The sequence below is a fragment of the Misgurnus anguillicaudatus genome, unplaced genomic scaffold (genome assembly GCF_027580225.2).
Source record: "Misgurnus anguillicaudatus unplaced genomic scaffold, ASM2758022v2 HiC_scaffold_26, whole genome shotgun sequence".
Lineage (NCBI taxonomy): Eukaryota > Metazoa > Chordata > Actinopteri > Cypriniformes > Cobitidae > Misgurnus > Misgurnus anguillicaudatus.
The window spans coordinates 4,583,491-4,601,906 of NW_027395276.1; the positions used below are offsets into that span (position 1 = coordinate 4,583,491).

The 18,416-nt window shown below is 39.2% G+C and overlaps 1 protein-coding gene across 4 annotated transcripts in view; it reads left to right on the forward strand.

Moving 5' to 3' along the window:
• Positions 1-4,773: 4,773 nt before the first annotated feature.
• The window catches only part of LOC129443204 (myomegalin), a 34,382-nt gene continuing 20,739 nt past the window's right edge, over positions 4,774-18,416 (forward strand). For 3 of the 4 annotated variants that reach the window (XM_073864482.1, XM_073864483.1, XM_073864485.1), the window contains exons 1-16: positions 4,775-5,884; positions 8,038-8,175; positions 9,799-9,918; positions 10,063-10,119; positions 10,220-10,417; positions 10,501-10,659; positions 10,742-10,852; positions 13,135-13,272; positions 13,358-13,537; positions 13,612-13,806; positions 13,937-14,131; positions 15,067-15,127; positions 15,212-15,300; positions 15,481-15,549; positions 16,992-17,098; positions 17,252-17,382. In XM_073864482.1, the coding sequence (XP_073720583.1) occupies positions 4,805-5,884; positions 8,038-8,175; positions 9,799-9,918; positions 10,063-10,119; positions 10,220-10,417; positions 10,501-10,659; positions 10,742-10,852; positions 13,135-13,272; positions 13,358-13,537; positions 13,612-13,806; positions 13,937-14,131; positions 15,067-15,127; positions 15,212-15,300; positions 15,481-15,549; positions 16,992-17,098; positions 17,252-17,382 (3,028 nt within the window). In that variant the 5' untranslated portion in view covers positions 4,775-4,804. Of the gene's footprint in view, positions 5,885-8,037; positions 8,176-9,798; positions 9,919-10,062; positions 10,120-10,219; positions 10,418-10,500; positions 10,660-10,741; positions 10,853-13,134; positions 13,273-13,357; positions 13,538-13,611; positions 13,807-13,936; positions 14,132-15,066; positions 15,128-15,211; positions 15,301-15,480; positions 15,550-16,991; positions 17,099-17,251; positions 17,383-18,416 lie in introns of all 4 variants that reach the window. The other variant, XM_073864484.1, reaches the window with a different exon arrangement.

Sequence of the window (18,416 nt, forward strand, 5' to 3'; positions counted from 1 at the left end):
CTGCAGAAAGAGAGAGACGCACAGGTCTGTCTGTCTGTCTGTCTACATGTACCCATCTGACAGATACTTTTATCCAAAACTGTTTACTAGCTATACATAGACCATGAAACTCATGACTCTGGAAATGCATATGCGCATGTGTGTGTGTGGGTTCATGTGTTGTGTGCGTATGTGTGTGTGTGGGTTCATGTGTTGAGCCAGTTCATCAAAATTCAATATATTACTGAATACTAGTTACTCCCTTCAAAAGTAATATTATTACTTTCATTTTTACTCCCAACTTTTACTCCCAACAGTAATTAGTTACAGTACTAGTTACATTACTTTTCCATTACACCCCAAAAAATTAGTAATTGCATCATTTTTGCAGTCTGTGAATCCATGAAAATGACAGATAATTGACTGGCTAAACTATTTCTAAACAACTTGTGTAATTAAATAAAGCAGTAACACATATACAAAAATCTGCAATGGGGCTCAAGCAAACATGTTGGCAAAATGAAAAAGAGCAAAACTTCTTGCATTAGTGACATTGTGACAAAGTAACTAGATTTTTGGGGATGGAAACGGTATTATTATTACAATTTTTTTTCTAGTAATTAGTTACCAGGGAAAGTAATATTATTACAGTAATTTTACTAGTAATTAAATAGTGCCCAACACTGGTGTGCAATCTTATGTATGCATTTGTGTTTTTATTTCTTGCTTTCATAAAAGTTTGTACATTTCTGTAATGTAAAATGTGTAATGAGTTGTCTTTACTTGTAGTTTTACGAGGAGGAGTTGGGTCGTGAGAGGCTGCATGTGCAACAAGAGATGCAGGTACAGTATGTGTGTGTTTGTGTTTGTGCACGCGTGTTTGTGAATGATCACATTGTAAAATGGCACCACTGGTGTTTATGAACTATAGACCACTTTCGTGTTTGCAAACAGAGATGATGTTTTTTGTGGGCGGAGCCAAACTGGTTGCAGAAAGTGACCGCTCTGCAGTAGCGGTGTGAAGTGTTTTAGCATTAAACGGTGATTGTTATGAATCCGGTGTTATGTCTGATTCCCCTATGTTTCCCTTTAGTGCACGTTACATTTATTTTTTAGATAAATAAAAAGTTGAAATGGCTTGGCTACTGATATGCATGTATGTAATGAATATGTATTGTTCTTTTTTGCTAAATCAATTATGAATCGCTAAAGTACATATAAAGCAATACTATTTAAATTTCTATATAATAACGTTTATTAAATATTTCATCATTTTCCTGTTTTCTATTATACCTTCCTTATATTTATAGCCTACGTATTTGCTCTAAAACTATTATAAAAATATTATGGTTACACACAAATTAAAAAGGTCTGTTTATAGACCGTTTCAGCAGTAACAACATAAACAAGCGGCTGTCGCGGTCTGCACGTAACTTCCGGTAAACTCCGCTAAGAATAAATAATAACAAAGTTCTTTAAAAGGAGTTTATTTATATAACAAGCAAAAAAACCAACACATAGATTACCTAGGAAACCAAAACATTTGTCATTTTCAACGAGGCATTCGTTCAAGAGATCAGTTTAGCAACTAGTCAGACCATTAAAAAAAAACGAATCCGGAAGTAAAGTTCGGATCCAGACGTGTATCACGTGCGTCCGATGAAACCGTCTATATTAATAACACTTTACATCGTGTGTGTGTGTGTGTGTGTGTGTGTGTGTGTGCGTGCTATATTTATTAAAGAAATAATAGAAAACGAAAATATTATGAAATATTTAAAGAAATGGTGATATTATTGCTTTTTCAGTATTTTTTTTTTTTTAATTCTAAATAAATTCTAAATGTAACATGATAAAAACGCTATAAGAAACACATCTTCTCTACTTAATTTCTATTCTAATTATTAAAAGATTTTCAGATGATTTCATTACTCCAGTCTGTCCGTTTAAGGTCATAAACACCTACGTTTATCTTCAATAAATGGTATTCTATAAAAATGAAGGTCATCTATTTTGGCATTCCTATTCTGACACTGGACAGCACAACATTTCTAGTGGGTTATCTTTTCTCGTTTCACTCATGTGTAATTCATTTCCACTGTTTTTCTGCAACCAGCTGCGCAGCTCGCAGTGACGTAACTGTGACGTCTACACCAAAATGGTCTAGGCTGAACCGGTGTCTTTCTGACAATGTTTGCATTACACTATAAAAAAAGGTTTGTTACCTTTAAAGGATTCATAAACTTTAGTATTTTATTATGCTCCCTGTGGTAAGTAACATAGTGAACATCAAGGCTGTTTTTTCAGTGCATTTTGAGTTTTTAGAGAGCATATATTTAGTGCACTAGATGGACGTCCTCAGCGGTGCCCTCTGCTGGATTACACGAGACAGTGACCAGTCTTTTCTCTCTGTACATACACATATTGTATAACAGTGGTTTTCAGTTTTGTCCCGGGGGACTCACAGCTCTTTATATTTTGTATGTCTCCCTTAACTGACACACCCAGATCTGTTCATGGATCTCTCCTTTAAATGAACTGATCATCTGAATCCTATGTCTGAATCAGGTGTGTTAGAAAAGAGAGACATGCAGAATGTGCAGAGCAGCTTGAAAATGACTGCTGTATAACATTCAAATGAGATGAGATGTGATGTTTCATTTTTTTACTGATGAGGTGAAAAGTCTGAAGATGTTTTTGTTTTTTCACGGGTGTGTTTTATCTTTCATTAAAGTTTGTGGATAATGGTTTGTGCTATAGCTTTCATCAGCGTTTAATATCCATGAAAATATTTTCAACTTTACATTGGGTTTCCATTGATTTATTTCTAATTTACTTTAAATGTTGACAAGATTAATAATGTTAGAGTTCAAATAGATGTTAATATAGAATTCATTTCATATAAAACAGAGATCAATGATTTAGGGTTAAGTAGAAAAGTGTGTGTGTGTGCGTGTGCGCGCGTGTAAGCTCTCTGTTTTTAAATTGTAAATCAGTATAATGAAATATGCAAAACAGCAGCTGAGAGCCACACTGTAACTGAAACTCATTTACATTTGACACTGATATTCCTGTAACTGTACTGGTGGCCCATTTAATTATTTTTACTAACAAATGACTTAAATGTCTCACCTGTACAAAAATGATTAATATAACCAAAACAACCATGGTTAACTTTCATAAGGAATGATGCTGATAGGTCAAATGTATTTAGTCACTGAGTCTTCAGATCTGTTTATGATCCTGGGTCAGTTAATGTACAGAAAACTAAAGAAAGAGTTCAAAAGAGTTTTACCTCATCTGTCCTTTTAATGCACACTGAGGCAATAGATGCTGACATAAAAAGACTTATGAGTCAAATGCTGTTGTCTCACAAAAAACAAAAGTTTCTTCCTCTGAAATCTTTCCAAAGCACACGTGCCCACACGCACACGCACACACACCTTCTGCATCACGTTGCTCCATCTATCCTGCATGAATCTTGGGAAAGTTAATTACAGATCTTTGTTAGCTTTATGTCAGATCAGATGTGTGTTTCATGTAGTCACAGAAAATGAGACAAACTTTAGATGTGGTCACTGGGTGTGTGTGGGATGAACTGGTAGATCTACTTTCTTTGTTTATGTGTTGGTTTGCATCTATGACACAGCAGTTTAATGTTCTGTACAATGTGCATTGTGAAAAGCACTGTACAAATAAAAATGACTGCACTGTCACGCAAGCACACAGATACTAGACTGTACAATGACAGACACAAACAAACAAACACAAGAAGCTTTATTTGTGAGCTTTTCCTGTCATTTATTATACATTTAATCCCTACAGAAATCTGATATGAAACATGATGTGATAAACTCGCAGGTCTCTCTCCAGTATTTCTCTTTAAAACATTTCAATTGGTGGTTACATTTAAATACTTATTTATCCTTATCCTTGCTATGATATATATTCACGAATGACGCTTTCTTAAAGCATGCCAAGAAGATATGAATGATTTATCATATATCATTAAATCGCATTGCTCATTTAAACTACAATAGATGTCGCTTTTCATCATATTAATCTGTGTGAATCATTAGAGAGTCGCGCGTCATTTCACCTGCTCGCGTCCGAAGGGGCGCACGGAGAAACAGACATGCTTCGGTTTATTTAAATAAGACACAAACATGGAGAATTACCTTCAGCTATTATTGTGCTATTAAGTACCTGTCTTTCCCTTGGCTTGTTACACCTCGTTTTGAGGATTATTAACATCTGTGCGCGTGAACATAACGCGCGCCCCCCTCCCGCGTACAGTAGATGGTTTGCGCTGCTCTGCAGGTTTTTATCTCTTGTTTAAATCGGAAGTGCCGCGAGCGCGCAGACAGGCCGATGATGGAGTGATACGGTGGAATGATACAATGTTGATGGAGTGATACAATGTTGCACGAATGGTGGGAGTTGACATCGCGCACCGCTGCTGTCTATATCCGGGAATGAATCCGCGCGTCGCGTTGCACAAGTCGCACATTGTACAGTGAAACAGCAGGACGCGTTTCTTCACGGAGACGCGCGGAATGGCGCGTTTGTCTTCGTCTTGGTGATATTTGTGTCAGCACACAGCCTGAGGATGAGCACTCCTGACAAATATATGGATTGTCATAGAGTATATCTAAGAGCATGACTCTCAATCAGTCAGTATATTTATATGCATATGTTTGATTTTTTTAAACCTCTGCTATTGATAGGAATTAAACTCTTTTTTTAATGTAAATTTTCTATGAAATGACAGGCACTATGGACAGCAGTATCACAATTAAAGTTAAAAACTACTAGTTGAGTGAACATGAGGGAGGTGTGTCGCATCTGTGCCCGCGAGCTGTGTGGTAACCAGAGGAGATGGATCTTTCATCCAGCTGGCAAACTGAAGCTGCAGGTGCTCTTGTCCCAAGCTCTGGGCTGCGACTTGCAGAGAGATGGCCGCTGCGAATTCATCTGCAGCAAGTGTGCTTTTATGCTGGAGCGCATGTACCGCTTTGACACAGTCATCGCTCGTGTGGAAGCCCTGTCCATCGAGCGCCTCCACAGACTCCTGCAGGAGAAAGAGCACCTGCGCCAGTGCATTGGCCTGCTTTATCGCAAAAACAATATACGTGGGACGTCCACGGCGGACACATCTGACATCCGTGACGCAAAGTATCTCACGCTTCTGCAGGATGACATGGTGTACTCCGTGTACGAGTCCTGGGCGGACGATGAGAACCAGACGCTGGAGTGTATCCACTATACTCAGTCCTCGACTTGCCGCCGTTCACGAAGTTGCAGAGGTTGCAGAACGTTACGCGTTGCCGACTCGGACTACGAGGCCGTGTGTAAGGTGCCCAGGAAGGTGGCGAGGAGCATGTCCTGTGGCCCATCCACACGTTACTCTGCGAGCGAAACGGGAAGTGCGTGCGGTGAAGATCGGACTGTGACTTCGAGATCTTCGGATGGAGATCAGACGCTCCGAGACTCGGTGGAATCTCTGGATAAGACCTTGGATGCTTCACCCACCACCACACTTCCCCAGGAATACAGAGAAACGGACGGAAGGAGCAAAGACAACCAAAGCTCAAGCTTTGTTTCAGAGGATCACATTGGGGTTGTCGGACGTCCATCAGAGCTCGAGCTGGTGTCACTACTTCAGAAATGTGCGTACAGACCAATTCAGAGCCCTCGTGGCAGTAAACTTCCTGTTTTGATAAAGACTGGGTTTTTCAGTGGACGAATTAAGCTGGACAGTACACAACTGTTTCATGATGGGACAGAAGAGACGGATCTTCCACATATTCAGCTGGATCCAGGGGTGAATCTGACTCAGCTTGAGGAGCTGTGGGGGGATTTACAAGATGAGTACATGCCCTTCTACGTCCAGAAAGTTCCAAAGGTGACGTGCTTTTTATATCATGGCCATACATTTCATCTTCTTCAGGTTCACAAGACAACATTAAAGATGCAGTCAGTACCCACCAGAGTGTCTGCTTGTGTCTGACACGGATACAACCAGCTGGTTGACTCTTTAAACACAAGTTTATTTAACTAAGTTCGGGAGAAGCATGGTCATGGCCACCAGTCAGTGCAAAGAGTCCTCTTTATACACCTCTGTCCTGTGCTATCACGACATGTCTTTCCTTTGGCTTATTACACCTCGTTGTGAGGATTATTAACATCTGTGCACATGAACATAACGCCCCTCCCGTGTACAGTAGATGGTTTGCGCTGCTCTGCAGGTTTTATCTCTTGAAGTGAGCATGCAGACAGGCCAATGATGGAGGGAAGTGATACAACAATGATATAGCCGTCCCTCACTTCTGTCCCGTACAGTTTTTTGCAGCATCCCATCGCCTCACTTTCAGCTGGTTTATCTATCCCAGTTAAGAAGGGGGGAGTACCTTCTTCTTCAAAGCCCTCCCCTCGGACAGCACGCCAAATCTGCTTTATTTCATATTTGATTATATCTTAATGCAAACTCTTTAACTAGCTGCCAGCCTGTTTCGTGTAAAATTGCTATAAGACAATCACTGTATTTAGGCTTATGGTGCAGTCACAAGAATCTGTGATTCATTTTAAAGCTTTAAACTTCAACTGTATCCACACAGATTGACAGATGAATGAAGGTGTTGTTGAGCTTTACCAACACTAAATCAATGAACGCTTGTGTTTCTCTTCGCATCAGTCGGTGACATTCACTATATCCCTGAAGTCTTCCTCATTTAACCCAAAGCATGTTTTTCTAGTTAAATAGGTTAACATGGTGAATGTGGATATACTGTTGGCCTAGTTCTGTCACAAAGCCCTGGGGGAACAAACATACAAAGACACACACACACACACACACACACACACACACACACACACACACACACACACACACACACACACACACACACACACACGTTTATTACTTAGTTAATGGAGCTGAGATGCTTCAGAGGTTTTTGAAGACAAACACTGTCAGATGTTTCACAGTATTTAGGAGGTCCATTTACTGCAGAGGTTTCTAAAATTATGAACCTTGAATTGTATTAAATTAATTCAGTTATGTCCACACAAACACATGTATTTTTAAAACCACATCTTTTTTATGTGGTTTGGCCATTCGTGCACAAATGAATGCAGTATCAGGTTACTGAAACAAACTTTTTGATTGGCCAACATGGCTTTATGGTTAGGTTTATATCACCACCTGTTGGTTTGGCATGCTATGCACAGTGCTTTATTGCTTGTTATTGCATTTTCAGATATGTGTGCAGATATTTAGTTTTTTAAACCGCACTTGTGTAGACGAGAATATTTAAAACACCCGTGTACATGTGGCTTAGGCCTTAAAAAGTTTTTGCGCTGGCTTGAGGTGGTTTTTGACCTATGGGAAAAAGAGTAAATGTGAATAATTTGAGATGGAAACGCATTTGCCGAATAAATTCTGACATAGGGAACATTAAACCCATGTGACTGATCATCTAGCTGTATCAGCTGAAGTTGTCTTTACCATATATGGAGCTTGACATCATCATAATGCCCTTGCTGTTAGTGCCCGCATCAAAAATTCTGCATTCCTTCTTCTGTGCACAGCATTCAATTTGGCAATTACTGGACAAGCTGCACTGCTAATAAATTTAGAAAAATTTTGCCCAATCATAACTAAATGCAGTCCTTTCTCCATTTTCTAAGCATGCCTTGTTTTATTTTCTATTGGCTACCAATACCACCGTCATTCACTCAAATAACTTGATGGAAAGGCACCTAAATGAAGTTTGTTTTTGTTTTTTTGCAAATTTTAAAAAGATTCACTTCACATTTCAATGGAAACCACTATGAGAATTTTTTATCATGTGTAGTCAATATTTATTTGAAGCAGGTAATGTAAAGCAGTTTTAGCCTCCTCTCTTTTTAATATTCAAATGTCTGTAGTGCATCACTGATGTCTTTATAACATGAATGCAACAGAACTCATGCACATAAGAGATTCTGTGCAGCTGCAATGAGACAAACTCATCATGAATCAGTGCCATGAGACAACAAACATGTTGTGTGTTTTAGAGTCTGATGGAGGAGCAGCAGTCGCAGCTGAATCAGTACGAATGCGCAGCTGGACAGTGTGTCAGTGAACTGCAGAAAGCGCAGCTCCAGGTTCAGTCGCTGCAGCAGAAGATCCATGAAAGCGAAGCCGGCAACAAGGTCAGAGAACTTTATTTATGTATTTCTACAAATTGATAGAGATGTTTATTATTTTCTGAGGAAATGAAAAAACATTGTGTTCTCAACCATTTTCACTGCAAGACCCACAACAATATTTAAACAACAGTAATGCATTTAATGCACTGTCCCACAATCAATGTATTTTGATTATCTCGCATTCAAATAACTTGCCATAACTAGACAAAATATCAGAAAACATTAAGAAATCGCTTGATTGATGGTTGTTTTAGCTTATTTTATTGCTTGTTTTGTCTTATTAACCCTTTCCCTGCCAGTGTTTTTAAAAAGAAGTTGCCAGCCAGCACCAGCATTTTTCATGATTTTCACAAAAGTTTAATGCCTTCCAGAAAATGTTCTTCTTTAAATATATAAACAAACAATATATCAAATGAAAGAACAGACCCTCTGCTTTAAAAAAAACGTTCATCCTACCTTCATTAGTTCTCTTTTATCACCTCTCAAATATGTTTCAAATAGGTTTCTTCAAAAACACCCATCTGAGATAATTAAATTTTTGTGAAGGACTTTTGATAGAGATCAGATGCAGAGCGATCTTTAAAACATACACAGAGTTCTTTCTCTTTCACGTGAGGCGCTACTTCCGGGTTGTATATGTTGCGGAAGTGCGCCACCTGGTGAATAATAGCTGTATTGCGGAAAGCCGGAAATTCTCGTCATTGTCAGGGAAGCGTTTTCTCTTAATTGACGAGTTATCTCAGTAGGAAGTCCTTATCAATTCAATTCAATTCAATTCAATTTTATTTATATAGCGCTTTTCACAATTTGGTAATTGTATCAAAGCAGCTTTACATAATAGATGCAGTGAAAAGCACAGAAAATCGACAGATAGCACAACATAATACACGATAGCACAAGCAGCTAAATTTGCTGCGGCTATAAATCAACATTATAAACAAACGTATTACTAATGTAACGTATAGAAGTTAAGCCCAAAAAATGTAAAATCATTGAGTCGGAGTCGTTTATAATGTGCATTTAAAAAAAGCAACACTCATTAAAAAAACATTCTTTATTATCATAAAAATACCTGAAACAATTTAAAGAACAGCGATATAAATATTCCTATAGACTTTTTTTGGAATAGCGCTAGTAATGCTGCTACTACTTCTGTGGCACAAATGGAGTTCCTGTACGAGAGCGCCCCCTGGCTTGGGATGTGCCGGGATTTCACTGTAATTCATTAAAATTCATTTATTGAGAAAACGCTCATTTGCACGATTAATCGTTGTAGCCCTAGACATGAGTGTCTCTTTTATCATAAACCCTTCGAAGCGTCTGCAGCAGGCACTTCTTTTGACAAGACACATGATGCACATAGGTTCACATGACGCAACAAACACATATTTTGAATTTGCGCCCCTCGGAAGAGAAGTCACCAGCCGCCACTGATTACAAATAATTTGAAGTCATCTTGAGAACCAGTGGTCTATTAAAGTAAAGTTGCATTGAGCGTGAAATGTTCTTTTAAAGGACTTAAACTTTGATGCTAGTTCTTATTTAAGCAAACATAAAGCTCAAAACTCTTTTAGCTCTAGAAACATTTATATTTAGTGTTAACTGTGTGTGTGTTGTGTTGTACAGAAACTGCAAGAGAAACTGTGTGAGATGGAAACAGAGCTTCAGTCCATCAGGCAGGCCGCACAAGACCAAGAGAGAACCATCCAGAACCTGACGGACAGTTTGAGCACTAAAGACTATGAGGTGCTTATGAGGTCGCATGGTTTAAGAAGCAGATGAATATTTGAAATATGTCACTTTAGTCACTTATGTAAAAGATACAAAGCACAATAGCATAAATAAAGAGCAGCGTTCTTGCCTTCAGTTTGTGTATGTGTGTTGTTCTAGACTCTGGAGTTGCATCATGTGATTGAAGTTCAGAACCAAACAATGCAGCACATGCAGGTAAACACGCACACATGAGTCTGACTGCTGTTCTTAATTTTACATTATATCGATAAAAGGTGACCTGACATTATTTCACTATGTTTGTGTCTCTCTGAAGACTCCAGTGGACTCGGTGGACTCAGTTATGGGGTTGCAGAGCTCTCTGTTCTTGTGTCAGCTGCAGTTAGAGGCGAGCCAGCGAGATCACAGACTCGATCAGAGACGCATGGAAGATCTGACGCGCTCTCGAGACCGACTGCAGGCTGACCTGCGAGACGCTCTTCAGCACAGAGAAACCACTGAGCAACACAATCAGGTCTGCATAAAAAACACATCCCCGTGTGTGTGTGTGAAACCTTTAGCTTCAGGCTTTGATGTGGGTTTACGTGCTGCTCGCAGGATCTGCGTAAGACGCTCACGTGGTTGCGGTCTGAGCTGGAGGAGAAAACACGTGAGCTGAGAAATCACGAGATGAACGCTCGCTCAGAGATCACAAACAGAGACAAAGTCATCTCAGGACTCCAGCAGCGCCTGCATCACAAACATGCGCTGCTGCAGGTAACACGCATGCTTTCTGTTTCTGTATCTGGAGTAACGGATCGAAGCCGCCTGACAAACTGTGATTGTGTTTTATTGGCAGGAGTATTCAGAGCTGTTGGATCGCTCACACGAATCGACCGCAGCACCGAAGAGAGACGCATTACTGGACGCGCTGAGGAGTCGCATTAAAGACAGAGACCGCGCGCTAGAGGTGTGTGTTACGATCATAGTATTAAGGGCCGTTCACACTATAATGATGATTATATACTTTTAAAAATCATTCTGAATTAAAAAGAACATCGAAGTTCACATTACAACTAGAACAATTAAGGTACAAGGAAAGATATCATTGGGATCACTTTGGAGCCATTTTTTCCAACTGATTAACGATAAATCATTGACAGCCAATCAAATCTATTTAAAGTCACCATGAAATAGAAGTAGGGCTTGATCTTTTCTGTATCGTGATGTTTATCCGAGTGAAACGGCTTCTGAAATGAGAGAAAAAATGCTTGATTTTGTCCATTGAGAATTAATTGGATCATTGGAAGTTGTTAATTGCTAATCGCTAATTGCTAATTGCTGCGATCTTTTCCCCGTCAGAAACAAGTTTCCGATAGCCCTGTCCTCGCGCTATAGGAAGTAAAGATAGGTCATTTCGAGAAGGGGAGGAGGTTAACGTTTTTGATTAAAGATTATGAGGTTACATAATTTTTTTTAAATAATGAAGTGCACATAAAAGTCATTTATACAGGGTTCCCACGGCTCCTTGAAATCCTTGAAAGTGTGTGAATCTGGGGAAAATTCAAGGCCCTGGGAAGTTTTTGAAAATATAGATACATAGATACAGGTCATTAAAAGAGAAAGAAGTTTTCTGGGGAGAAAAATCCATATTATTCCCTGTGTAGTGTAGAATAATATCATAAAAATTCTAGACTTTTTAAGCACACGTGCTAAACTGTTCGCTTTAAATGCTTATATCTTCTATATGTGAATGTTGATTCATACCAAAATGTTTATTTGCATAGTTGTGTTTGACACATGAAAACGTCTCGGGTTACGTATGTAACTGTTGTTTCCTGAGAAGGGAACGAGACGCTGCGTCTCTCTTGCCATACTTCCTGCGTCCCTGTAACGCCGTCTTTGGCAATATTTCAGATAGCGATATACTTCCTGGCTCCCGCGTCACCCTGTCTTTGTCATTAAGCCTCCTCATTGGTTGAATTTGATATACACATTCAGACGCACTTACCCCTGGAGGCGTCCCCAAAGTGTCACCGCAGTGACGCAGCGTGAGTTCCCTCGAAAGGAAACTGTAACAACGTGTCTTAAAAGGTAACACGATGTAAACTAGCTCTCACTTGAAATGTTCCCACATTTAGTCCTTGAATTTGAGGGTACTGGACCTGGAAAGTCCTTAAAGGTCCTTGAATTTGAAGATAACTAAGGCGTGGGAACCTTGTTTATAAAAAAACTACAATATTTCATACAAAAAACTTTGTTTTATTTTTTAAAACTTTAAAGTTTTTCATTTCAATTTCATGGTGACTTCAAATTTTTTATTCTGAATGACAGGCGAGACTGTAAAGAAGCTCCTCACTGAAGTCCATAACATAAAATTATAAATTATAGTTAGAGATAATTGAAACACAGCGTGCTGAAGACATCTGCTGGTTGTAGTTTCTTTAAATACAACAAGAACAGCATATTTACATGTTCAACGGTATGTTAACAATTGCAAAAGTATTTAATAAAGGAAATCTATGATATTGGTTTATGCTATTGCAGGTAAATGATTTGCAGAAGTACTGCAGCGCACGAGTGAATTAACAGTTATTGTTATCGTCCAGTGATGTTAGCACTTATATAGTTATCATTATAGTTAACGTTACGGATATCATTAAAATGTTACTTCTCTAACACAACATGGCCAATAAGCTACAACTTAACATAACTCTAACTGAGGCGTCAAATTTGCATCTACCGCGTCTAGTTTGCCGCTTGAACAATTTCAGTTTACTTGCTTCATTTTCGCGTGAAAGCCGCGCATGAAATTCTAGTTATTGAGACATTCACGCAGAAATTTGCATCATGGGAGGGGCTTCTGCAACTTGCTTTTTGTAATCACATCACTACTAGAACAAGCTCCTGATTGGTTAACGTGCCGCGTTTTTCTGCCAAAGTTCAAAATGTTTTACTCGCGCGTTTCCTGCGGCAACGCTCAATTTTCGAAATGAGGCAGAATTGCATCTACTGTGCCTCACTAAATGCCTCATTTGCGCCGCGAGACCTCCAGACGCGCGTCATCACGTCTTTACATTGACTTAACATTGAAATCACTCGCACTTGACGCCTCTACCGCGGCTGGTCTGAACATAGCATAACAACTGTAAAGCATTATAGCAACATCCTAACAACTAGATAACCACATACTAGTAGCAACCACTCTCTAGCTTTTTGAGATTCATTTCTTCAGATTGTGTGTTTGTCTAGAATTCAATCGATGAGAAGTTTCGCTGTCTGGAAGAGAAAGACTGCGAGGTGCGTCGACTGCAACTGGCCCTCCGTGAAAAAGACCGAGATCTGGAGAGACTGAACAACATCCTGAACAATAACAACGACACGATCACGGTGTGTGTTGTCATGTTTCATAATACACAAACAAACCGTCTGTTTATATCTGTGATTAAACCTGTTGAAATGTGTGTGTGTGAAGAGTTTGGACGGTTTGGTGCGCAGTAAAGAGCTGGATCTGGAGAGAACGCAGGAATCCTGCCAAAAACTCAAGAGTTTGAAAGAACAGAGCGATGAGAAACATGCACACGCAATACGAGAGCGAGACAGCATCATACACCAGCTACAGACGGCTTTACACACACACAGCAAACAGACCGAGGTAAACACACACAAACATGTTTGTCAAGCTGTATGATGTGTTGGCCAAAAAGTCACTGAAAGTATTTTGTGTAGGAACTGAGGTCAGCGTTGTTAAAGAAGGCGTTGCCCGGCCCTGCTGACATCCTACACGACCTGCAATCTCATCTGTCTGTGAAAGAGCGTCTGTTTCAGGAAGTGATGTCAGAACGCAGCAGACAGGTGCAGGAACACCACAGACAGATCACAGAGCTGCTAGACATCATCAGCAGAAGAGATCAAGACACGCAGGTACAGACAACCAAAACAAAACATTCACAAAACTTTCAATGAGCTTTTATGATTCAGATTTTTTGATTGAAAAAATTAAAATGCCATGAGTGGTTTGTTTCTTACTTCAGTGTTTGTCTGTTTCTCTCAGGATTATGGGATGCGGTTGGGACAGGTGATATCGGAGCGTTCGGATCAGGTGCAGGAATTGCGCCGGCAGCTTTTGTCACGTGAACAGGAGCTGAATGAAGCGAACCGAGAGCGTGAAAGAGATGCAGCTGTTCCTGCGACGAGAGAGATACAGACCCTAAAGAGTCTTCTTAAAGAGAAAGAAAACTTCATACAGGTAACACAAACACACACCTGACACCTCATTTATACCTCGTTTACATTTCAGGTGTTTTGGTGCATTTCTCAGATCACAGATTCATTTTATAAAACTACTTTTGCACATCAGTGATTTCTCATTCTTTTGTAAAGTTTGCAGTTGATTATGTCCAATGTTCTGCTGTTTCTTACATTGTTATACTGGTTCTCTGTTGAATTGTCTCACCACCCAAAACATCTGGGCATTAGTTTATTGTAAAAGTCATCCAATGCAGTATGATTAATCTATTTATTATCATCTGTCAATCATCATATCTATGAGAATCTCAGATCATTCAACATACAGCATCTGTTCGTGTTCATAGAGATCCTGTATAAGGATGATTCTGATTATTGTGTTTTATTATTGCATTGAAAGAGGAATACATCCCAACAGACCGGGACAGGTCGAGGTGTAGGATCTTGTCCAATCTCTCTCTTAAATGCGTCAATATCCCACAATTAATAATCTTTTAAGTTTATACTTTTGAGGAATGAACGAAGGATTTACAGGCGTTACAGACGTCTGCAGGTGATCCATCATGTTGTGTTTTGAGAAATGCACTTACAGATTTGTGTAGTTTTAAGAAAAACTGTAAGATGCGCCATCTGAAGTGATGAGTAATCTTTCCATCAGATTTTATTTTATTATTTACCTCATTTTTATTTTATTGTTTAGTTTTGATTTTATTTTAGATTCATCTTTTTTGTTTATTGCTTAGAAATGTTTCTTATTCGTTTTTTTGTTATTTCATTTACTTAGTTTGTTATTTTATATATATATTTTATTATTTTATGTTATTTTATTATATATATTTAGTTTATTTTAATTTTATTGTTATTTTATGTATTTCGTTTATTGTTATTTTATTATTATTTTATGTCTTGATAAAGTCTCTGTGTTTATGTTTGTAGGAGCTTTTGCAGGTTCAAAGTGAGGTGATAATAAGCTCAACACCAGCAGATACAGCACAGGGTGAGTTTTACTACAGTAAATTTACACTTTACTGTCATTGATTCGGTTCATTGTAAAACTCTTCTGTGTGTTTCTGATGAGCAGCAGTTTGTATGAGTGCCAAAGATGATCCTGAAATACAAACCATTAAAGAAGAATTACAGCTGACTCTAAAGAAATACAAACAGACTGAGGTAACACACACACACACACACACACACACACACACACACACACACACACACACACACACACACACACACACACACACACTATAAATTTAGTGCTATTTTTATTGATGTGAAGTCTTTCTGTATTATTAATAAGAGTGTCTGTGTGTGTGTGTGTGTGTCTGTGTGTGTGTCTGTGTGTAGGTGGAAGTGTTAGAGTTGCGCTCTGCGCTGGCGGCAGCACATGATGGGACCTTGATTTCAGATTATCAGGTAACATCCCTCACACACGTGAAAGACATGAGAAAAACCACAGCCGGCCCGTGCACGTCCTCCGCTTGCGACAGAAATTGAAAAAAAAAACGTGATCGGCTAAAGTATTAAAAATTAATATAACGTTGATTTTTACGAGCCATACACATGCTGCAATCACATGTGCTGCTACATCATGCTCTGAAAGCATATGCAAATTGAATTTGTGGGCACTGAAGGCTGTTTTTTGAAAAGTAAGTGATACTGTATACTCAATAATATGATTTTGCACATCGTTAAAACAACAACAATGGTATTATATATATGCAAACGATATATCTTGCACACCTCTAGTTAACACTCACACCATTGTTCAATTCAATTAAATTTTATTTATATAGCACTTTTTACAATTAGTAATAGTTTCAAAGCAGCTTTACAACAATAGAAGCAGGGGAAACACAGAAAAATCGACAGACAACATAAGTAGGAAAATACAGCGGTTGAAATTAAACTGAACAAGCGAGCGTAGTAATATGTAATGTATAGAAATGGGTGCTGGGTTAAGCCAAAGTCGGCTGACTCCCAGGGGTGGAAAAAACCCTAGGAGAAAAACCCAATGGGAAAAGTCCTAGGGGGAAAAAACCCAGATAAGGAGATTAGACGGGTTCAGCTGGTGGTGGTTTGGCAGACATCACGCTTAAAGGACGGCCATTGTGCCCTGCTCCTAAACCAAACTAAACCTTACCAGAGAGAGCACCTCTGCAAGAGTACCGGGGTACGGTTGAGACTCTAAATACTTAAATTAGTTTGCAATCTCAAATTAATTGTCATGTATATTTTACATTAAAGGCGGAGTCCACAATGTTTGAAAAACGCTTTGAAAAAGGAGACGGGCCGACTATCAAAACACACTTATAGCCAATCAGCAGTAAGGAGCGTGTCTACTAACCGACATCCTTGCCGGGTTGCGTATGTGTGGGGCGGGTCTATCAACAGAAGGTCCAGATTCTATTGGGGTAGGGGCGTGTTTGTTTAGGTGATTTCAAATATCAACATTGGCTTTTAAACATCATGTACTCCGCCTTTAAAGTCTTTAAAAGACAGTACAGGTAAGGTGAAAAAGCATTAGATGTGCAGTAGCATTAACCCTGCTGTGGCACAAACATTCGAAAAGCATTTTTTCTATTCAAATTATTATCGCAGACCCAATATTCAACCATTCGTGCACATCCCTAGTTGAGTGTACCACATCACGGTACGGTACAGAACAATCACACTAGTCAAATGAACCAGACTTTAGGGGTCAGACGTTCTCGTGTGCGTGCAGTGGGAAAATGGGCTTTTATATAAACATGTTATGATTTTCACAAATCAGACATTTTTTATGTGATTAAAGCATCTAAAATGGTACAGATACTTGATGTTTTGTAGATGTGTGTTAAGATATGTGTGTCTGTTAGTGTTTCCTACAGCAACTCATGTCTGAACAGAAGATCCTGAACGAATCTTTAAGGTCCGAGACGTCTCTTTATCAGAACCTCAGACGCATTCAGTGTGAGGGAGACAGGTCAGAACCCAGCAACAGCTGTCTCACAATCCCTCACTGCATTCATACACTGTGATTCAGTATCAGATATAATAGATGTGTTGATCGGTGCTTCTGCAGGGAATGAAGTTGTGAATTTATCATTGTGTTTTAACCTGTGTGATGTGTCGACAGCGATGATCTGCATGAGGAACTGAAGTCACTTCAGGCACTTCGAGGGCAACTGGAAGAAGTTCTGGCGAGGACCCGAGCGACGGCTCTGGCTATAGACCGGGCCGCTAGTCTGACACAGACGGATTATGGAGGTGGGACACAGCGGCAGAGTTGGGGTTAACTCTTTATGAACTAATAACTGAAGCATGAACAGAGCTGTCGTTCAGTGTACTGTATGTTTCTCACGTGTGTGTGTGTGTGTTTGATATTTCTTAAACTTGTTTGCCTTGTTTTGTGTAACGATTGTTTTTGTTTTTAAGTGATTTCATCCATGATTTTCAGACGATTCAGACATGCCTGCATTATATAGACATCATCTCTCCTTTATAAAGATCTGAGCTGATGTAAACTGTGCTGTTAGTCTCCATCTTTACACTAAAGCAGGGGTTCACAAACTTTTTGCAGCCAGGGACCCCAAAGTTTCCAAGGACCTCCTTAAAATTCAAACAGTTACTAAGCATATTCTAACTTAGAAGCATATTTTTACACTTGTTTCATAATGTTTAAATGCATGTGTTTTTTAGAGGAGTTGTTTTGTTAGGGCCTGAGCATTAAGGTGCGAGGACTCTATAACTTATTCAAGTTATTATTATTATTATTAACAGTAATACTTTTAAAATGCTCTTAAAACAGTGGCATGGTTCGTCGATGTAAATATCCCCTTCCTAATAATACAACACAAATATATCATTTATAACAAATGACTTTATGAACCCCCTGGATAAGCATTAAGGACCACTGGGGTCCCTGGATACCTTTTTGAGAACCTCTCACTAAATCAACATGTCATATTTTAACTGTGTAATTACTAAAGCAGTTTGCATGATGAAGGGTTAGTTCACCCAGGAATGATGTCATTACTTTCTCACCCTCATGTCCTTCCACACCCATAAGACTTTTGTTCATCTTCACAACACAAATGAAGACACTTCTCATTAAATCTGAGATCTTTCTGAGCCTAAATACACTGCAATGCAACTCAATGCCCAGAAACTTAAGTCTTCGACACATTTTTACAAAAGCAGGATAAAATATATCTTACTTTGTGTGTTATGGGTGTGTAACTAGTTTTTGAATGGGGGGGGGGGGGGCGGGGTGGTCCCGGACCCCCTCTAAAAAACAAAAA